The following is a 22700-nucleotide window of genomic DNA, read 5'->3' as shown; positions in this document are numbered from 1 at the left end:
TGTGGCTCTCTGGTGTGATAAGAAAAGGATTTTTCAACGCTAGCTTAAAATTCTCAGAATATGAATAAGATGATTGAAATGGAAAGTGAGATTCTTGACTCTTCTACCATATTAATGTTTTTTTCATAATTATAAAAAGAGGCTTTCAAGTAAGCTTAAATATTCAGAGTACTAGGCTGATGATAAGAGCTGAGATTCCATGCTGACTTCCTTTTTCCACAGTGTTAATATGCTGGAGGTGAAATCCTGAAGGCGAGTTGCATATGGATATTAAAACTTGTAGACCTTCCTGAGTAAGAGTTACATTACTGTGCCCTAAAATAATTTGCAACAAAGCAATTTGGGAATGTGATAATCGACACAACTGAAGGCAACAGGCAGGAGGTCCCTGCTCCTCCTGCCCTTACATAACCAGAAGCAATTCTCCTGCCCCAAAAGAGATTTATTCCAGTCCAAAGATGGGAGCCTGTGTTGGGGCACCCCTCAAAAGGTCGTGGAGATCCCTCCTGCCTCCTGCCCTGGTTTAGAGAAGGGAATTCCCTATTTCTCTCTCACCCTGTGCACCAGCATCCCAGGGGTCAGGGTGGGGGGTGGAATTTCATCACTGGAGTGATCCCCAGGCACTCACTGGTGGCAGTCACACCTTGCCACCCAACAGGGGCTGCGGATAGAGGACACCAAGGAGGCCAACCCCCTTCCTCCAGCCCTAAAAGGCATCTCGTGCCATGGCATCCCCTTGCAGGAGCCAGTAAACAAAGCCACATGCCACTTTCCTCAAGTGTAAAGGGCATCTGCTGTCTCCTGCTGGCCTACAAATCAATTTAACTCCATGGCCAAGTGCCAAATCACATCAATTAGAGGATATTACTGACTGAAGGAGCTCGGGAGGCCGGATAATGAACTCTGGTATAGTGCAAGGGGAACTTGTTAAATATTTGCTTGGTCCTCAAAGTGAAGAACCTGATGAGGCTGCTGGCTCCACGTGGTGACAGCAGGATGAGCCCAGGCTGCTGCTTTTCCAGGCTGGCCCATCGCTGCTCCCAAGGCCTACCAGGTAGTTTTGCTGATGTGGGTCATGAGGGTGTGTGATGTCACCCTGAGGAGCACCTGGGGCTGACCAGGAATCTGAACCTTATGGCCATGCAGAAGAGGAAAATGAATTTGAAATGAAAATTAAAGTGCCAGTGCAGATAAATCACTGCTAATGGGGCATGTGCACTGAAATGGGCTCTCTTCTAGTGTGCAACAATAATGGTTCTTTAAAGAATGATATTGGGAGGTTCATCCCCAAATCAAGGATGACCTGGCCAGGAAAACATTGGCTCATTGTTGTTTATCAAGGAAAAGCTATTTTGCCTTCAGGCTCTTGGAGCTGAACTAATAGGCAGATATTTATTTAATGTACTCTGACTGGGTCATCAATTTATAGATGCTTTGTGCTCTCTTTTGACCTCAAAGGACAATTGTGAGTTGACACCTTCCCTCTTGGATTTAGAAATAACCCATCCTGTTCCTCTGAGCACAGCCCAGCTTTGCTGCTGGCAGCAGCAGGACACACAAAACGTTTATCCAGGAGAGAAATTTGTCTGCAGAAGCAACATCCACGGTGCAGCTTGGCATATCTGATGTTCTGGAAATGAAATGTCTGAGGGGAGGGGTGCACCTATACAGAGAGCCAGGAGCTGATGTCAGGGCAATATGTCATCAGCCATCAGCTGTGACCTTGCTGTAAGACACTTCACAGCCAAGAAGGACCGTGGTGTCAAGGCTTTCTGGGTGCAGGAATCCTTAGGGGAACTGTAAATCCATAGTGCTCTTCCAGATCTTTGGGCAAGGTAAAGGCGAGTCCTGTACACAGTCAATGAGTTCCCCTCCCAAAGAGCCAACTGGATGCTGCAATTCCTGCCAGCAAGTGGAAACTGGGCTCGTTGCCTGGTCAGGCAGAAGGTCAGTGGTGCTGAGACCCCAAACCTGGCCAGGATGGAGGCACCCAGCCACAGACCCTTCCAAACTGGCTCCTGCCCCAGAGCCAACCTGCCATGCCGCAGCCCTGAGGGAGGAGGGTGGCTTTGCAGTGGCCACTCTGCACATCCCTGGGCCAAGCACCCCTGCACCATGCTGGGGATGGGTGGGAGGTGGAAGGGCCCCAAGGTGGCTGAGCTGAGCTTCTCTAGCCCAGGGACATCTGGAGAAGTCCCAGATTCCCAGAAGGTGGGTAATTTCTGGAAAGGACCTCAGACACAGCATGTTTCAGAGGTGAGCTGGCCAAAGTCCAAAACCTCTCTCAGGACAGAGCTCAGAGTCATCTGCCACCTGCTGCATGGATGGGGGCCAAAATGCCAGGAGACGATAAAAAACGAGACAAACTTTTCTGTGTGCCCACAGAAGGCCACTTTCTTTTCACCCTCAAAGAAGGCAGCTGGCTTCTGTTTGGGTGGGCACTGCGGAGAAGGGGAGCCCATGGCCATGATGCCCTCGCCCAACGCAGCGAGCCCGGGGCCACCAGCACTGCTGCTTCTCCTCCCTGTCGGGTGCCCTGTGTCAAGGGGAGAGTGAAGGGCACATCTGTGCTGCAATGCCCAGTGCTGCCCACAAAATAGCTTTGGCCTGGGACCAGCAGCACCCACTGCCTGGGGGGGAAGCAGCCTCTGACCCAGATTTTGGGAAACACACAGGTGTTCTGGGCACCTCCCGCTTGCTCCGCCTCCCCTGGGGCAGCTGGGACCACTTCGCACCCTTGTCCTTTAAACTGAAGGTCATGGAGCTTTCTTCTGGTTTTGGGGGAAGCTGAATAGGGGTGAAAAGAGCAGGCTCTTGGAACAAGAGGGTGCTCTCAGGTCAACAGGCTGACTGGCTGCTTGGAAAAAGTTTATTTTTGAGGTGCCAGTTTCAATTGGGTTGATTCCCTCTACAAGAGCTTCCCGTGCACTTTGGGAAGCTTTTGTTGCAGTTAGGGTTGAGCATGGCTGTCTCTGCTTCTAGAGGTTATTAATTTTCATTTGATTTAGATCTGTTTTTCTTAGTTTGCTTACAAGCTGGCTTCCAACAAGAGTGGAAAAAACCCACAAACAAACCCAAAGCTCCTTTTCCATCAGCCTGTCATAGCATCAGGTTTGTGGGTTTGTAACCCATGTGTAGAACAAGAAAATCCTTCCTGGATCTTCAGAAGCCTGGAGGAAAAAATAAAACCTTTCCGCTGTGTCAGCCACCTGCGAGGCCTCATTCATGCAATGCTGTGTGGGGAGACAGACCCTGCATTCCTGATCAGAGGGAATGGAAATGTGTGTCTAAGTGGAAACCACAGCTCTTGTGCAGGCCTGGAGCATCCTTCTCCTGCCTGGTGTTTCCCTCTCAGCAGAGCTCAGCAGTTCCCAGCAGCAATCTGTGCTGGAGCACAGCGATCCCGGGGGTGAGTAGTGCTGGGGTGTTGGGTGAGAGGTCTTGGAGTTGCTTCTGGGTTGTGCTGCTTTATCACAGGGTGGGCATAGAGGCAATAAATCATCCTGCCTGAGAACATGCCACCTGATTTTCTTATTTTGCCGGCAGCAAAACTGAGGGCAGTTTGGTACTTTGAGATGCATTTTTTTACAGATCAAAGTGTCATCTGGTTGGTGCGTAGCGAAAAAGCTGGGTGTAATTTATAACGGAGCTGTTGGTATAATTAAGCGTCAGGAAAAAAAAAAGCATGGAATAAACCCCTAAAATGTATTTCAGAATTTAAAGGAACCACTGGCTTTTTGCTGTGAAATGCAGGCACTCTTCACCTGAAGTCATTTTCTGCAGAGATTCTGAGTAGAAATGGATGCTGTATCTTGGAAAAAAAAATTCTTTTTGATGTGTTTGGGTCAGCAATATTCATAATTCTTCCATTACCCAGGCAGAAACGAGTCAAACACTCTCTCAGTAGCTGTTCAGGGTCAAGGTAGTGGCTTTGTGAAGAGGGACAGAGCTGGTAGGTGATAGTCACATGGCTTTTGGTGTTAAGCAGTGAGGCAGGAGACCATTTCTCAGGTTTGATTGCTGCTTCTGTTCAGAATGCCTACACAGGTGCTGCTCAGTGAGAAAGGAGGAGATCATTTCTGGGATTTTAAAATTGATTGAGGGCTTTGGAAGTACGTGAGGGACATGCTGAGGTACTGGCACCATGCTGCTCCATACAAATCTGCTGTGAGCTGCTTCTCCTTCTCATCTTCCCTCATTCCTGAGAACTTCCTCACCTCAACTCTTTTTCTGTTTGGTTTTCCATGAAGTTTTAATGACAGACCTGTGCTTTCTGATTTTTACTCTGCTTTCTTGATATTGTTTGCTCCATGAGCAGCTGAAACAGAAGTTGTTAACAGCATTAATGAACATCCAAGGGAAATGCTGCAGGAGCAGAAGTCCCTGGTGGCAGCTGGGCATCCCTTGGGTCAGCCTGGAGGATCAACACCTTGGTCCATGAATACTGAGGGACTGGCTGGAAGCTGCAAGCACAGGGAGGGTTTCCTGTCCCCTCTGTGTGCTGGATCCAGGACAGGTGTGCTCAGGGCTCAGCACTTCCAGCTGGCACCGCCACTGCCCTGCAGAGCATTGGATGCCCTGGAGCTGTCGTGTCCTGGGACCCTGTTTGGGGGGGCTCTGGGATCTGCTGCAGGGGCTGAAGTGTGCCCAGCTCTGCTGCCTGCTCACCCCTGCCAGGTACTCCCTTTGATCTGCAGAGGCAAGACGGCTGCTGCTGGAGAAATCCAATTCATCTTAAATATAAATAAGTTTTGAAAAACTTTGCATTCCTTATGGCTTTGGCACACTTAATGCAATTTTAATACATTTTTGGTTTCTGATTTCCTTGTGTGGGCTTCCTGGCCAGGTTCCAGTATGAAATATGGAGCTTTGTAACTAAGAACTGTCATTCAATATTTCTTAACACCGTAGTGGATTAAATTATATACGATGACCTGAGAATACCAGGAATTTCAAATTGTTTGTTGCTTTAAAAATGTGTGTGTGAGCAGAGTTCTCCTGGTTAGCAAGGTATTGACCATTTTTAATGAAAATGGTTTTAAAAAAAACAAAAGGTGCAAAGGAGATGGCTGAAGTCTGAGCACAGCATTTCCCCATCTGAGTCATGTGTTGGCATCTGGGCTGAAGCTGCCTGCTGAGACTGTAATGACCCAGCAAGCTGGGGACCCTTTGGCCAGAACAGGCTGCAGCAGCATCGCTCATGTGAGTCCCTGGCTTGCCATCAGTCCCTGTCTCTTTCAGAAAAAACGTTTCCAGGGTGTCTGCTCAAATTCAGCTGCTGCTGGCCTCAGTTCAGGTCTGCTCTTACCTTAGCCAGAGTAGCTGTACTGAAAACAGAGTGAAGACTCCAGCCTCTGCTTCTGACTAGGAGAGAGGTCATGATTTATCAGTGGGGTTTAGTCTTTGTGGCAAACTGGGTTCTAGGCACAAAGATCCTTCTGCCAGAGGACTTGCTGCAGGGACAAGCAGATCTATAAAGCACCCAGCTTTCAGGCAACAGAGCCTTTTTTCAAGATGAAAGAATTAGCAATTCATCTCTTCATGTTTTCCAAGAGGAGGAGTTCCCTGGGTGCTTTTTACCCTGCATATCCCACACTCTGTGTCTTCTTCAAAGAGACCCCCACGGAGGCTCCATGCTCTTCATTTTCAGTTGCTAGCAGGAGGGATTCTGGTCTCAGTGGCCCTGTTTCTTTTGGTATGCAATTTGTTACTGATAATGAATTGCTGAAATACAGATGCTGCAGTCCCCCACTGAGCTGAAGCTCAGCTGAGTGCTCTTCCTGACCAAGGGAGTAACCTGAAATAGCCCCTTTGGAAAAGCTGATTTTCTGCAGAGCCACAGGAACACCTGGGGCTCCATCAGCTCTTTCCTGAGCTCCCAGGAATCTGTAGTGGTGCAGCTACACAGGGAGTTTTCTCTGCTCTCACTCTCCAAGGAGAGCTGTCACGAATGTACACCCTTCTTGTAAGTCGTGTTGTGTTGTGAGTGTTTTTACAGATGTCCTGGCAACTGGAAGAAAACCACAACAGAGACAGCAAGGAGCTTTTCCATGTTGAAGCTGTTTATTATGTTAGATAAATACACTTGCAACAAGTTTGAGTTCTATCCTCTGAGCGCAGTTGCTGGTAGTATGGCACAATGATTAAAAAAGAACCAAAACTAGCAGAGGCACTTGTTGCATGCAGCTGAAATTACTACCGAGCCTGGTGATGCAGCTCCTGCTGAAAGAGACATTCCCTGGCTGTGAGCACGGATTTGCTGGCAGCGTCGGCACCAGCCGGAGCTGCAGCAATGCACCTTGGGTGGGAGAGCCCTGGCTCCCAGGGGAAGGAGCATAAAATGTCTGGCTTAGGCATGATGCTCAGTATTGCTTTTGGTTAAAGAGTAGTGAGGTTGTGTGATTGTAACCAGTGGGGAAAGGCAGAAATTAGAAGGAATCATAGACTATGCGGAGTTGGAAGGGACCCATCAGGATCAAGGAGTTCAACTCCTGGGTCGGCACAGGACACCCCAAGAATGCCACCATGTGCCTGAGAGTGTTGTCCAAAAGCTCCTTGAACTCAGACAGGCTTGAGTCCTGTCAATGGTCACAAGAGTGAAGAGATCAATAGATTGACATTATCTCTAAAAAACCAATCTCGTTGACTTTCATGAGGTCATGTAAGTGAATATTCAAAGTTTTATGAAGACCTTTCTTGTCAACAGAAGGATGGACTTGACAGGCTATGCCAGGAGGAAAAGTGCCTTTTTATTAGAAAACAAAGCTACCCAGAGGGGCCTTTTCATTAGGATTTTCAGGAAAATCCATAAAATGGTTTGTTCATTCAATGGCCAAAGAGAGAAAAAGTGGCAAACATTCTTGCAAAGCAAATTTATCAATTTGCTTCCTTAGCATTTGTAACCCTTCATTCTCACACAGGCTCTGCTCCTGCAAGGACTGTGTGTTGCTGTCCCTGCCCTGCCAGGGACATGGCACGGGACTGACCCTGGTCTCTGTAGTCAGGCAGCCTGCTCAGAGGCTTAAACTTAAGCACCTGAATAAGTCCTTAGCTGAACTGGGGCTTATCAGTGACATGTGACAGTGCCAAAGAGTCCTGCATGCAGATAAACGCCAAGTGAAGTATTGGCACTGAGAGGTGTGAGGACAAGCTCTGTCCTTGCTCTGCATCAGCTGTGAACGCAGCCAGGTGACCTGAAAACTGAAAGTGTCTCTAGCCTGGACATTATTTTGTTATTTTGCTGAATTTTTAAGTAGCCCCACAAGTGGGATACGAGATTTAACGACAAAAACCAGGTTCCAAACTTTAGCCCAGGGAACAGAAGTGTCATTCTTTGAGCTAGGACACCCATTCCTGTGGTACAGGTAGCCTCAGCCACGAATACAAGAACAGTGGGTTTGCTCCAAGGATGATGAATATTTAACATTCAAGCCTGAAAAAGTGTGCTGTTACTGGTGATTACCTGGCTAGCAGAAGCTGAGGCTAAATAACAGCCTGAGGAGCACTCTGCAGTGGGTAATGGAAGCAGTGGAGGATATCAGGGTGAAAGCTACTCTTCGAAGTTCCTGCCTCATGAATGGGATCTCCTACAACAGAGATCAGCAAAAATTGTGTGGTTCAAAAGACCCATGCAAAAGTTTCCATATGCCTCATAGCCTGCTATTTTGGGATCTCTGTATTCGCAATGTTGAGCACCTTGCATCCTCAGAAATCAGTGAGCTGTGTAAAAAAGCCAGGTGCCGTTTGGCTTGGCTCAAAATGCTGCAATGAGAGAGTAAACGGGGGTCTGGACAAGTCCTCTGCCTGGGGAGAACTTCCCCTGCAGTATAACGAGATCCAGAACTTCCCTCTTGGTTTCAGCAGGAAGGGTTGTAAGTAAGAACCTCATTTCTGTGTCCCTATCTAAGGCTCTCCAGGTGCTTTCTGGTATTATTAGATAGACAAAAGGAGGTGTGACAAGATCATGTTGTTGCACCCATTTCTCTGATGAGTAGACTGAGGCACGTAAAGAATTGACTTGTGAGATTATCAAAAAAATGTGTCGGAGCTAGAACAGTGCTTCACAAAGTCTGTGTCCCAATTCCTTGTCACAGCCTTTGCTTCCACCTTTCTCACCCACTGTGCGTTGTCTTATGGCAAGAACCTGGGGGTCAGGTAGGATGGTGAGGAGGAGAAATGCAGAAATGCCCTTCTTGAAGTTTTGTGCTTTCAAGTCTTGTCGGTTCATGGTGCTTGCTGTCGTTGCAGTACCTGCTCTGAATTGCTTCCTTTCAGTCCCATAAGCTGAACATGTAGCCATGAAGAAAAGGCAGCCATGAGCAAACCTTAGAATTTGAGGAGTAGAGGACTTTGGAATCCTGCAGTCCCCACTCTTCAAAAGTAAATAATAAATTTCCAGAGCTCCCATGTTCTCTTATGCCTTCTTGCATAATGCCTGTCTTAATGAATTGAGAGAAGGAAATGTACCTTACAAGTCTGTGGGGAAAAAATCTTCCTTTGAAGGAGCTGAATTTCTCTGAGGTAGAATGCTTATTATTGTGTGTTACTGTAAATGTTATGCTGAGGAGTCTGAGTGACAAAGCTGGGACAAAAGTCTCTCTGCTTACTGTCCTTGTCATTCTAGTCCTGTCTCATCCCACTGAAGTACACCTGAAGCAAAAGATGGGTGAAATTGCATGTGGAATCACTCTTTGAAAATCACAGCAGGTTCTATGTAGTTGACACCAGCAGTGTCCAGGCTCTGCTCCAGGGACTTTTGGTGCCTACCAAACTCATAGTCAGTGGCCTGACTAATCCAAGGGTCCATGGCAGAGGATATGCAGGGGTTTCGCATGAGTAGGGTAGAGCAAGGTGGTGCTATGGGGTCAACAGCAGTCCAGGACCCCCTCAGTCTGAGTGCTCCTGTGTCCTGGTCACTGGAAATATGGCTGCAGTGGCCAGGGAGTGCATGCGCAGAACCAAGCGAGCCAAGAATAAATCTGCTCGTGTAATTCTACTTAACCAGAGGTACTTCAGCACTTCTACTTAGTGATGCTCTGGTATATAAAATCTGGGCCTTTCCTAAAGTGCAACTATAATGACTGAGAAAGCAATTGATATCTGAGGGAATCTGTTTCCAGGAAAGGCAGAATACCCTTGTTGCTTTTTCATGGTATTGATGGTTACCCTGGGTTTGTGGGTGACATTGAGGGTGGGACAAACTGTGCTAGATCAAGAGTTATGTTAGGAAAAGTCTGGAGAATCTTGTGCTACTTGAGTTACAATGACAACTGTAAAATAAGAGTTGCTGCATAGTAGTAAACTCTGCTGCCACGATGGCTTGCTGATATCTTGACCTGTTGAGCAAAAATAATTTACCCTATGTGCTCTTGGAGATAGTGCCTTTGCCCTGCATATCTAGAAATGGCTGTTCATGTGCCAGCCTTCCCTGTGGGTAAAGGCCTCCAGGACCTCAGCATTCTATGGCTCTGTCTGGGGAATCCCTGTCAGTCGTCGAGATGCTGCTCCTCCCACGTGGACGTCGGGATGGCGCTGTAAGGGTCCATGATGACTTTTGCACAGCGAATGATCATCACAATCAGGAAGAGGCAGAGGAAGACAAAACATGCTAATGTCAGTCCCTTGTCCACATCAACGTACACGGGCTCTGGGGTTGGTCCCTCCATTGCTTAGGCCGCTCTTCATCTGGGTTTGCATTTACTCCTAACATCATCAACCACCTGCAAAACAAACACGGTGTCAGGCACAGGTGATTGCAGCTCCTGCACATGGGGAAAATCAAGGGTTGTACTGGACACGGATACTTGTTGTAGCCCTGATAAATTCTTGCAGGGGAATAAACCCAATGAAAATGTTGTAGCTCAGGTAACTGAGAGCTGTGAGAAGAAGAATCCTCATCTCTGCCTTAATTTAGCCCACAAATGCTTCTTGCTAAAATATTAGACACTAAAAAGAGATGTTAACAAGGAAAAGAGAAGCAGTGGTGAATGAGCACTATCCACTTGAATTATCATCTCTTAAAAGAGGCACAGACACTGTTCTTGTCTCAGCATTTCCTAATCAGAAAAATATTTCCATTCCTCTGCTAGTGTGAAAGATCAGACACATGGCAGAGCAGACTGTTTCTATCCCAATTTTCCTCTCTGTCCAAACATTCTCTGTCTTTCACTGGTGCAAAGCAAAGTGGAAATTATGCATACTTATTTTCCATAATCTTTTAATCTCCGGTACTCAAGGTTCTCCAGGCAGTAGATTTTTTTAGGAGCAATATCATTTTTAAGTGGATGTTTTATCATCCAGAGAGGTACAGGTGATTATGTGATCAGAACAAGGATTATCTTATTCATTGCAGATGTCTGCACAGCTGAAGGTCTCCTCTGGCCTTCCTGAATCCATAACCAAAATGGCTTCAGCAGTGATTGAATCCCTCTGCAAGTTTGATTCTGGATAGTTCATCAGCTGATAACACAAACTGCTTTGCACAGTTGTGCTGAAGGAGAGGAACTGACCTTACACAGAATTGAGTCACTGCCCAGGGATGGGGGGGCTTCTCCTGACATGTTTGGCCAAGGTGGAGGGAGAAGTGTTGAAGATCACAGTGTTGAAAATCAGGACTACAGAATGCCTCTTTACAGCAAGCAAAACAACGGAGTCGTTCACATTAAATGCAATAATCCATCTGAGAGCCAGTCCCTGCTTTTACTGGAGAGGAGAGATGGGAATAAGGAGCTGTTGAGCCATAGGGAGGATTGGGTGAAACTGGGGTATCAAACAGCTCAGCTGCTCTCTATTTCTACATCAATACAGAGAGGAACTCCCAGGTTTTGTTACACAGACAAGTTTTCCTGGTTATGTTTCCAGTGAGCTGATGCTGCTGGCAGGGGTGTTGCAGTGGTGGTTCACATCTGACTGGAGCATCGTGTTCCTGCAGCATTGTGCTGTGCCAGCTGCCAGTGATGTCCCAGAGACTCCTGAACTCCTGTGCCCTGTGAATCTTCCTCAGGGTGAACCGAAGACCTTTTATTTTAAAAGTGCACAGTTTCTTCCCTGTCTCATAATTTTTTCCTTTTCAAGTGGCTTTCTAGCCTCACAACCTCCTAGATCCCACAAGGCAAGTACAAATCAGCTGGGCTCTTGAGTTTATTTTAAGCACAAGGATGTCAGTTGTTTTTTTTTAATTTCCTGAAAGCATAGAAATTACTGTGACAGCCGGTCCTGCAGCAGGGGAATGAAAGAAGCTGATGACACATAGCGAATGAAACCAAGCAGACATCTCATGATCTCATGTATTTACCAGTCACATCTTTAGGAGCTCATGAAGAAATCTCTGAGGAGTGAGGTCAGGCTTGTAATGCTCACCTTGCCTGGTCAGAGGTCTAATATTCCCAAGAGACTGCTACCCCTCTATTTCACCAGCCAAGAGATCTTGCAGTTTATAACTTCATTTGATGAAAAAAGGGTTTGTCAGCAAAGCTGAGTATTAAGTATGAATACTTTATGAATACGAAAGAAAAAAGTGTTATCAAAACTGCTAATGTATCCCAAGCTTTTCCTGCAGTGCTCTTGTGAATGTCCTACAAGGATGGGTGTGATTTTTAATTTTTTTTTTTTTGCCTTCCTGATGTTCTGGCTGTTGTATCATGTGGGGTTATTTTACCCTAAGTTACCTCCTGCAGAATATCAGAACTACCTGGTAATTTCCATCAGTACTGATCTTGGAGGGAAAATTGCATTTCCACTCAAATGTACTTTCTTTGGAAAGATGAATCATTTACTCAGAAAATGATCAGAGGTTTCAAGTAAAGATCTGTCCCTTGGGGATTTTTCTCTTCAAAATGGCATCACCCAATTTCATGGGAGTTTGGTTTAAGTGCTGCATCCCTCTGCTTCCTTCTGCCCCCAGCACTGTGCCTGGAGGGTGCTTCTCTCCTGCTGGAAGGGAAAAGCACATTATGGAAAGGATAGGCCAGGCAGAAGGTTTTACCCAGAGAAAAAGGCTGAAAGGCTGCGGCATCTGAGCCGTAGTTTGCACAGTAATTTATGGTGACAGCTTGAACCTGATGGTTCCATGTTTATATTGATCTGTTTTGACAAAAAAGTAGGCATTTTCAGTGGGACTAGAAATATTTTTTTCCAAAAAGCTGTATTTTTGATGTTGTATAAACCACATGTTTTCCCTCCTTCTGGTCTCCCCAGGAATTTGTTAATGTTTTGATGCTTGGCACTATTCTGCATTAAGTCACTGCTGATGGCCAATGTGTTTCTAGGGGCTGGCCAGAAGGATCTGCCTTTCCAGGAGGCTGTCCTCACTCTCAGCTTGGCTGCTGACCCACATCCCTCAGCGCACCAGCACTGTCAGAGTGGAAACCTCTGCAGCTCTGGCCTGTGAAAGTGCTCACAGGAGGGTTGGGTGCCAGGAGGCATTTGGTGGTGTTCCATGCTGTTAGTCACTGCAACTGCATTCCAGCAGGCTTGGCAGTGCAGGGAGTCCTCAGTGCTGAACAGAGCTGGGTGCTGGAATGGGGTTGTGCCTGAGGCAGCTGTCTCCAGATTAATTTATTGTGCCTGGAACGCATCGCTGTTCTAGATCAGGCATCTGGGGACCGGCAAGGGACAGTCCCCAAATGCAAAAGGAGTTATTTACATGTGTTCACCAGGGCTGTTTCCTCTTGGGAAAGTCCAGCTCCCAGGTATTACCATGGACGTGCTGTGTCCTGCTCTCTGCCAGGTGCTTGTGGCTCTCCATCTCTGTAACAGCTGCACAACTTGTCCTGCTTAACTTCTATTTCCTTGGCCAGCACCTCCACTCCCCTTTCTCACTTCCTTGGTGCCCAGCAGTACAGCCAGCCTTGGAGTGGGCTGTGGAAGTGTCTCACAGGTTGAGGCAGATTGGGTCCATGCTGGATGCTCTACCTGCATGTCCTGCCCTGTATCCCAGCCCCGGGGGATGTGCTGTGCAGGTGAGCAGAAGGGTTTTGCAGTCGGTTTTTCTCAGTCTGGCTTGTGAAATCCATCAGTGCTGTTGAAGTTAGCTCTCTCTCCAGCTACAGACTGGTTGGCTGAATGTTTGCTGTTGTTTACCAGCAGGGTTGATGTTGACAGCATTGTATGTGTGAGGAAAAAAAAAAAAAAGATCTGTAGAAACAATTATAAAGTTTCACACTTGAATGATCAAGTTTTCTCTGAATAGCTGAATTGTAGAAAACAACTTTTTTTTCCTAGCTTGACAGCAATGGGCCGTAGAATTGTATTTTTAAAAGTTTTTTCAGATTTGTTGAAAACGTGATTTGGTCTAAACAAAGCCAAAAGATGAAGAAGGACAATCCCTGGTTCAAACTAGGCAGTTTAGCAGTCCTGAGTGTATGTCTTGCTGCACACCCCGAGGTGTTTCAGTGCTGTCTCTCCCCCTCTAACTCCTCTGAGAGTAGGTGGGTGCTGCAGGCAGGCTCACCCAGGGGTGGAGCTGTGCTGGCTGAGTAGCACCAAAAGTGGCTCTGTGCACTTGGCTCTTTGAGGGTTGCAGAAGGCCAGGACCAGGCAGCAGCTGTGTCTCTTCAGAAGGGTTGGAATCCTTGAGTTTTGATGCCCTGCTCCCCTGACTTGTTTTTGTGCCTCTGTTCTGGCAGTCAGGAGACCCTGGAGCTGGGTCAGGTGCATGGCCCAAGGACCAAGAACCCTGGTACCTCACTGAAGACTCCATCCTGAGCATTTGCTCTTGGCTGGCTGTTTTGTGTCCCAGTGCCCTTTTCAGGAGGGATTGCCACAGAAAAGAGATTGTATTCAGTTTTTATGACCTTATGCATGACATTGGCACCCTCATTAGTGTACCAGCTCTGTTACAGGCTCTCTGTAACACTTGTGCTCACCAGTGTGTCTGCATTTTGCAATCAGCCCCACCTGATTCCAGTTCCAAGATACTTTAGAAGATATGGGTTTATTTTTTTTCCTGACCTGACAATCTTGGCACTGTCACTTTAAATATAAACTAATAATGTACCACATATATTGCAGAGAGCTGGTTCCTGTGCTGGTTAATCATGTTTCAACTCAGCTCAAAGGATTTATTTCAAAACATTCTCTGTTTCTGGTTTCTTGGTTGGTTTTTTTATTTCCCCTTCTATACTCATTTCCCAAAACAACAGCTGTACAGGGAAGGAAGGGAAATGATGAGATTTCACGTATGCAAACAGATCCATACCTTCCAGACCTGGGTAGGAAGCCTGTCACATCCCAGCATAGCAGCATTGTGGAGATAAAATCCTCCCTGCAGTCATATTTTAAAAGTTTTGCCAGTCAGTGGGGCTTTAACGGCGTCTGGGCTCCGCTCAGGTTCACCTCTACCCAGACCTGGAAGCAGTTCTCACCGGGGTGCTCTGAAAAAAAATAATAATTGACAATTGCTCCTCACGCAGGATGTGGGCGTGACGGACTCGTTAAGCGGTTGGGAACCGCTCCAGCGACAGCCTGAGGCAATCGGATCCACTCATGCACAAGATGGATTCATTTGTCAGGCATTCCCTAGAAGAACATTTATGATAGGAAGAGCAATGTTCAAGCCTGAAGTCATATCAATATTTCTTCTTAAACGAGCAAAAAGTCCTGTTTTTAAATCATAGTGAAAGATCAGCCAGGTTTGAATTGATCCTGCTCAGGAGTCTGCATATTTAGTTGTGGCCTGGATTATTTGTTTAAACAAAACTACTTGATTTATCTGAACTGACACACCAGCACCGAAAAACTAATAATTATTTGCACTTTTTTTTCAGTCTGGTTTGGGATAATATTCTATTTTTCATGCACACAAAATAATTTCAACCAGAAAAACTTTTAAAACTTGATAGATGACAAACCTGGTTTTTTACACATTGCTGTGGAAAGGAGTTCTAAAGTGTAGGATGGGAAGGCTGAGAAGAACAAGGCAAAAGATGAGCCCCAATCCCTCATGAGGGAACTCAGCAGGACAGGCTGCTGCTCAGGCAAGGGGCTAGAGGTGACTGGTCAGGCAGGAAGGTGAAATGCTGCTCCAGATAGGTATTGTGTGTGTTTGTCAAACAAAGTCACCTTCAATTTGAAGTTCAAATCTATAAAGGAATAGCCTGGACACTTGATCATACTCTAATATTCTTAACAATCTAGTTTTGATTAAAAACTCACTGCCTCTGAGCACAGGAGTGAAATGCTGTAGATAGATACAGACAGATGAGCTTCCTGCTACACCCTGAGAGCAATAATAGGACCTTTAGCTTAGTCTAAAAATTAATTGTCCTTTTATACTTACAATTCTTTCAGCAGAAAATCGATACTTCATTTCAGTAACTCTGCCTTCCTATAAGCATGATTTCTCCTGCGTTCCTGAAGGCAGGTTTAATCTTTGTTTTTAACTCACTGTTTGGCATTTTGTTTTGGTTGTTGGACTATTTTATTTCTTGCTTTACATAATGACTTTAAATCTTTATGCTCAGCTTAGCTTATGCAAACTCCTCTATTTGATCTAGCCCTCAGTTACAGTCAAGAGACAAATAGTCTTCCCTCCACACACTTGCTTTTAGCCAGTTGTAAATCACTGGATGCCAGCATTCCATCAGAAGACTAAAGACATCATTTGCAAGTGCCCAAAAGTTGAAAACAAATAAACACATAAATCAATCTGGGGAAGGTTTTAAAAATTGCTGTTGCACAAATGTTTCCTTCCTACACAGCCCATGGCAAGAATAACATTGATCTTCATTGAGAAAAAAGATGCAGCACACACTTAAAATAACTGTGGGCTGCTTATAATTTGAGAGCATCCTGAATCAAATAACCATTTCTCCCTCACTTCAAGGAGCACGTGGAATTATTCATTAACAAAAGATTAAAAAATAGAAGGTTGTGGTTGGGAGCAAGTCTCTGTTCAGAACTATTGAGTGAACTGCTGGACAAGTGGATCTGGAGTAAAAAGTGCTTCCAGCTCCCCAGAGCTCAGCTTGTGTGGCAAATCCTTGATTAAACTTTGCCGAGGTGAGAACATCTGGGAATCTTTCTCAGAGGCTGGAAGTGGTGGTTCAGAGGCAAAAAAGAGGGGTAGGATCAGTGATGGACTTTATGGGTTGCTGGCTGGACACGAGGGTGGGAAGTGATAGGACTCAAGTAACACAAACAAGGGCAAGTTATCCAGGATGGGGTTGTCTTTGTACCAGCTGCTTTACAATCCAAAGGGGAGCAGGAGGAGGAAGGAAATCCAGGGCTCTCTCAGACCCCAGCTCAGGGATTTTGCTACCCCTCCCTGGCACTGTCCTGGGCTGGCCAGGCTCATCCCTGGGGAAGGGAGCTCTGTGTCTCCTGTGAAGGCTGCAGGGACATTCCTTTGGTTCCCTGCTTGTGTTTCTGCTGCGATGTGAGAGCTGCAGGGATTTTGCAAAGTGGTCCAACCCATCCTCCTTGCAGTACTGGCTTCCACCCTGGGGCTGTTGGGGACACTGATTCATCCTTTAGCAGATAATGCCTGGAAAATGCAGAGCAATACCTGTGATACGAAAAGTTTAGATGAGAAGGAACATCTGTCTGCAGCAGGACCATCCTTCACTCAACGTGTATTTTGATAAGGGGGCTGAAGCTGCTTTCCTTATCACTGCTGTGATGCAGTGTGTGCATCCCCTTTCATCAAGGCAAGTGGCAAATGCAAAGGAGCCTTAGAGAAACAAATGGATTTAGGCTTTAAAGCCAAGGCTTGTAAGGTCTGAATAGATATGATACAAACTCATTTTAATGGAGTATCTGCTTTTTAAACTCTCTGCTATTTAAATCCTCTGAAAGGAGACAAACATGCCTGTTGGTCCTGGCAGTTATTTTATAAATTAAACAGTGACTGTTATCCAGGAGAATTATAAGCAAAGCTATGGAGAAATTTTTCACTGCAGCAAAGCTGACAAAGAGGAAAAAAGACCCATATTTTTCTGTACTGCTCTGAATTTGTTTATTGTTAGTTTTACAAAAACAAAAGGCTCACTTCAAGGTAGAACAGCAACCCCTTGTTACATAAATATTAACTTGTGGTGGTGATGTCCAGTATTCTCTAACTTGCAGGATACCTCTGAGAGACATCTTTTGCCCTTTCTTCTTGAAAAGCTACATACAGATCAGATTGAGGCTGTATCAATGTTTTTCCAATTGAGGAAAAGTATTGTGGATGAATTCTCACCAAAATAGCTGAGTTATACCTGTAGAACTGACACAAATATAGGCAGAAAGAAATCATATAGCCCTGCTTCATCTCTGAATCACTTATTTCAAATGAAAAGTTAAATTCTTGCTACTGAAGGTAACTCCTAGTCAAGAAAGTTTTAAATTAATAAGTCAGTGGCAAAACATCCAAAATAGTTACTGGTTGCTTTGCCATTGTAATAACTGCAGGTACACATTAATCCATACTGATAACTAATTCATACACTTTTTTAAATACAGACTTTTCTCAGGTACTTCAGAAATTTGTGAGGAGAAGGCTTTGATCAATTAAACATAAGCAAAAATAAAGCTCAAAGTCCGGAGCGTGTTTTGGCTCAAAACAAGACAAACTGACCCAGGCTCCACACAGAGCTCCCATCAGAGGCACTGCTCCTCTCTGTTCCTTTTCTGAACTGCTTTGGTCTGCAGGGGATGGTGAAGGATGGATGTTTGTAGCTTGTGCTCATGCACAAAACCTGCTGTGCTATTGCTCTGATTCTTCGTGGTGATGTACCCAGGGCTGTGATGCCAGCTGAACCACACCCGATCTTAAACTGGAGAAAAAAAAAAAGGCTGGCAAAGGAGTCTTAAAGACTGAATGAATAAGCCTGAGATGTAGCAGAAATAAGGACTTGACTGCAAAGCAGGACATGAGGTTAAACACTGTCAGCATCTGTTTCTAGGTCACTGGGCAAAAATGGACCCCCAGGAGGAGCAGCCCCAGAGCCCAGAGTTGTTATTGGGTAAGGATGAGAAACCCTTAGAAAACAATGGCAAAACCAGCCCTGCTTAAACAGATTTCTCTCTGCTCACTGGTACGAGGAATAGGAGGAAAGAATAACTGAAGGTCTGAAATGAAAAGTTAGGGGCCCCAGGTGATCCAAATGAGTTTGGGTTAGGGCCGTTTCAGGGTGCAGAGCCTTGTGCTACGTGGGACACCCACAGCAGCTTGCTGCTTCTCTCTCTCCAGCTGGAAAGCCAGAATTGTTGCAGCATGTTATCTAATTTCAGCTATAATTTGCCAACAGGAGAAGCAGAAACATCGTTACTAGTTTTTCCCTGTTTTCTTTTCTCAAGAGAACAGTTTTTCCCTTGCTACTATAAGAACTGGGAGAATGAAAGTTGGCCTGTTTTCAGAGGCACTGAGTGCCTCCAGCACCATCTGGAACCAGTGTGAGCAGCCAAACAGCTCAACAGCACAGAAAACCTTCCTGTTTTCAGATCCCCCTTTCTGTACAGCTCTGCACGTGAACACTGCACAAAGATTCTTTCTGATGAGGATCCAGTTGGCACCCACATAAACTATATTTTCCACTGTCTCCCAGCAGGGATGAATTGCATCTTCCTTCAGAGAGAGGCCAGATGATTTTTATTACAAATGAACCAAAACCTTGAGTCAGGACATGCATTACATTTTCCATGACAGCCCTGGCTGGAGTGAAGGATCCTGATAAGAATTTAAGGATAATTGAGCTCTAGTCTATAGCTCTGTAGGTAGGTAACAAATATAGCAGCCTCCAAATTTGGCATGTCACCAGGTGAGGCTGGGTGAAAGGATAAATGGCCCATTGCTGAGATGAGTGAGGATCAGTCAGGACCCTGAGTCTGAGCCCCAGCTGCTCATGCTCTCTGCCTCTTGTCCTTCCCTAGGACATGTGGGCAACATCTATTGCAGTAAATCAAGTGTGCCCAAGGCTGGTTTTTGGCATCAAGGCTGGCTGGTAAAGAGCTGCCTGTGCAAATGGGGACCAGCTTTTTAGCTGTGGTGTTAGGGTAAGGGGTAATGGTTTTAAACTAAAACAGGGTCTTTTTAGATTAGATATAAGGAAGAAAATCTTTACAATGAGGGTGGTAAAACACTGGTACAAGTTACCCAGAGAGGGTAATGGATGCCCCATCTCTGGAAATATTCAAGGTAAGGTTGAACAGGGCTCTGAGCAACTTGATCTAATTAAAGATGTCCCAACTCATTGCAGGGTGCTTGGAACTTGATGACCTATAAAAGTCCCTTCCAAACCAAACCATTCTGTGATTCTATGAAATCCTGTTAAATTAGGCCTCTGTGGCAGGTTGTTATAATGTAATTATACAGAGGGATGACAAATTAAACCTGTAAACTTAAAGTATCTTTTAGCTATAGAACGTATTTATGAGAAGTGCCAGATGGATGGGTGTAAAATGCAGTTTATGTTTAATCAAAGACAGAGAACAGACAAAAATGATCTCTGAGAATGGTGAAAAAATGGGCCTGTTTGTGACTGGGCTTTGGCAGCAGGAGGTGGGCAGAGCACCAATTTAGTGATCACCAGCACAGCCTGACACTGAAGACTGTCCAAGTAGTGAAAAGCCACCCAATGATTATTACCCTGATTGTCATTTCTGGGGCATGTTCCCTGGATCACCTTTAGGTGAATCCTCAGGCACCCATGCCCTGGGGGTGCTCCAGGCCAGGCTCCAATGCAGCATCCCTGCAGCAGCTCTGATCCATGCTGGTGATGGCTTTGGCCAGAGCTTTGTTTGTGCTTGGGGTTTTGGGGGTGACTGATGCCGTTTCATTCTCTCCTTCCCTCTCATCCCAATCTGTATTGATGATATTCCCAAGTATAACCCACAGCCTGAGTGCTACCTGTGTTTCTACACAGATTTTTTTTCTGATTGTGTACTCATGTACACACTCTAAGTATACGTGCAGCTTTTTCACCACATCAAGAAAGGTCCTTTCCTCAGCTGGAAGCTTGTTGACTTTTCTGTAAAACTTGTAGTCAGAAACACTCTTTAATTAAGACTGTACTGAAAGGAGCTTTGATTCCAGACGTGTGTTACAGCCTGATGTTGTTTTCTCTGTCACTGCAGCAGATTACTGTAAGTGTAGTCCTTGATTAAAAAGATTGTGGGCAATTACATTCCATCTCCACATCTTCAGCTAGATCAGTAGCTTGTCAGTGGGTCACTGGGAATCAGACTGCCAGAACCTTTGTACAGGTTCAATTTATAAAAGACTGGTTTTGGCACAGCACCCAACAGTCCCAGACAGCCAATACCTTATTAATGCACCATTAGCCACAAGGAACATTTTTAAGTGAACCTAATGTACAGGGAGCCACGAGGGCTTGCCTGGACTGACTCAGCAGTTTGGAAGGTCTTTTCTCCCTTGAAGGGATCACACTGACTTCTGAATGTGCTCAGATGTCTCAAACCTAAGTGCTCTTTTCCCCCTTGTAGCTGCCTTTATTATTTTGTTTTTTATGGACTGGGATCACTGTGGTTTGAGGAATAGATACCTGCCATAGGGGAGTTTTCTTCAGGATAACTAAAATGGTCAAAGGGGCGATCAGTTACTTTATAAGTGTCTGAAGAAGATGGGAAAAAAGCGGCTGAGGAATCATGTTTGAACCACACAAAAATCATAGACCAGGTGAGTGGGAAAATTGTTTCCTCACAATTAAAAAAAAAAAAAAACCTACCAGTTTTTAAAAATAGGTAAACGGTGGGGGGCATTCAATGAACTAATAGACAACCAGCTTGTAATTGAAAACAGGACTTCTTTATTCAGCAGGTAGTGACTTCCCAAACTTGCTACCATAGGGGTCTGTGGAGAGTGCCAGCAGGCTTTTTGAGCTGGAGGAATTACAGAAAATAGATCCAGAAACAGACCCTGAAACCATGAACCGGAGGTCTTCCCTATGACTTCCTAACAGAGCAATTGTGGGTGTTGGAGGATGGGCTGCAAAATGTGGCCAGGCTAACACAGTGTCCCCAATGAGCATCTCCCCTCAGACCACTGGGCTGCCCCAGCAACAGGTTTTCATGTTCTTATTTCTTGGATTGATAATGCTTTTGGGCTGCCTCTGAAAAGTCCCCCTAAGAAATGAGAAGATATTTAAGATCTGATCCAATTTCAACTTCAACTTCTATTTGTATCTGTAAGTAATATAGATCTAACACTTTTAAAACCAGGCACTGATCTTTGCTTCTAGTTTAACTCTGTCTCTTTATATTTACTGAATATATTTATATTCAGTGCAATAAGGAGATTCCTCAAAAGCTTTTCATGCATGAAAAGAAACTAAACTCAAACAGCTCAATCCTATGAATAATAAGGTGAGATGTGTCCCAGTGGGTCTCTGCCTGTCCATGGCTGCTATTTCTTTATTGTCACAGGCTCATTTTATGCCCACACTCTTGGAAGTTTAATTAATTGCAAATTCAGGTGATGGAGAGGTTCTTTGCAGCACAGTAGACTTTGGGCCAGAAGCAAATATACATCTAACATGTAGGAATTCCATCCCCATGTCTGTGTGGGCTGAAAGAGAGACAATTACCCTTGAGCACCATCTCGCCAGGCACGCAGCTCGGTACAGAGCATCCAGCCAGTGATCTTTAAAACTGTGCAGGGAGCACGACATGATGACACCATTAGGATTAACTGTATTTTCCTACCTCATTTGGTGTACTTCTGTGTGAAGATTTATGTTAGGACAGGAACTAACAGGACTGCAGTCATGACTCAATACAGAACTAGCTTTTTCTAAGGCAAATTTTTATATATGTGCAAATGCAGAGCTGGAACTGATTTTTTTTTTTTTTTAGCTGTGTTCTTTCTTTCCCCTTGGACTGTTTTCCCTGCAAGGTCTTCTAGATGATCCTACTGCTGAGCCTCATGGTACGGGATGACTCCAGGTCTCCCACAGGTTCAGTGTGCTGCAGCTGAGACTGGAGCATCTGGAAGGACAGGACACAGCTCAAAAGCAGCCCTTACTTTTCAGTTGCTCAGCTGCAGTTCTGCCTGGTGCTGTTCCATCAGGGCTGTGCTCAGAAGATGTTAGTGCTCACGTTCCAGCAACAGTCACACTTCTTAAAACAGGGGTTTGATTGAGGAGGGGGGGAGCGAAGTGGCAGAAGGAGATTTATAACTCCATCATGCTTCAGCATCGGCCTTCTCTTAGAAGGCAAACAAGGGTAACTGGTTTTGCCCAGTTCTGCAGTGTTTCTGATTCACAGAAATAACAAAACCTCAGGATCTTCTCCCATGTCACTGCAGGTTAGCACAAAGAATTACCTGGATGCAGTGGCTGGGAAAAAATGGTCCCCTCTATTCTAAAGAACCCTGACATTCTCTCAGAGGGTGGAAGCCTCTGTGTAGGTACAGGCTGGCACACAGAGGTGTGTGAGATGCTCGGGGTTTGTGGAGGGGCAGCGAACACAGTCACAGGGATTATCTCTGGCAGGACAAGGCAAGGAGCCAGGTTTGGTTTCAAGTTGTCTGTTTAGAGCAGGATTGTTCAAGTTGCCTGTAACAAGAAAGCACAGACCTCAATTCTAGCTGAGTCTAGGAGTTAACACTTCCAAAGGAAGGCAAATAAAATCCTATGACTTTTTCAATTTTTCTGAATTACTGAAACTAATTATTAACTGAGAATAATATGTTAAGCAAAGATACAAGGGAGCTCTTCTAACAGCAGAAATCTCCAACACTGCCCCACAGTCTGTAAGTCTGG

At 45.4% G+C, this 22700-nt stretch overlaps 1 protein-coding gene across 5 annotated transcripts in view; it reads right to left on the bottom strand.

The window, feature by feature from the left end:
• Positions 1 to 6040: 6040 nt before the first annotated feature.
• The window catches only part of CTXND1 (cortexin domain containing 1), a 35302-nt gene continuing 18642 nt past the window's right edge, over positions 6041 to 22700 (bottom strand). For 4 of the 5 annotated variants that reach the window (XM_039557987.1, XM_039557986.1, XM_039557988.1 and 1 more), the window contains 2 exons: positions 14198 to 14372; positions 6041 to 9719 (listed from right to left, as the gene is read on the bottom strand). In XM_039557987.1, coding sequence (XP_039413921.1) covers positions 9486 to 9665 — 180 coding nt within the window. In that variant the 5' untranslated portion in view covers positions 9666 to 9719; positions 14198 to 14372 and the 3' untranslated portion in view covers positions 6041 to 9485. The remainder of the gene's footprint in view (positions 9720 to 14197; positions 14373 to 22700) is intronic. The other variant, XM_039557989.1, reaches the window with a different exon arrangement.

Source organism: Corvus cornix, chromosome 10 (genome assembly GCF_000738735.6).
Source record: "Corvus cornix cornix isolate S_Up_H32 chromosome 10, ASM73873v5, whole genome shotgun sequence".
In the NCBI taxonomy this organism is placed as follows: Eukaryota; Metazoa; Chordata; class Aves; order Passeriformes; family Corvidae; genus Corvus; species Corvus cornix.
Note: the sequence above shows the minus strand (reverse complement) of the source record. Positions and strands in the feature narration are given on the sequence as shown.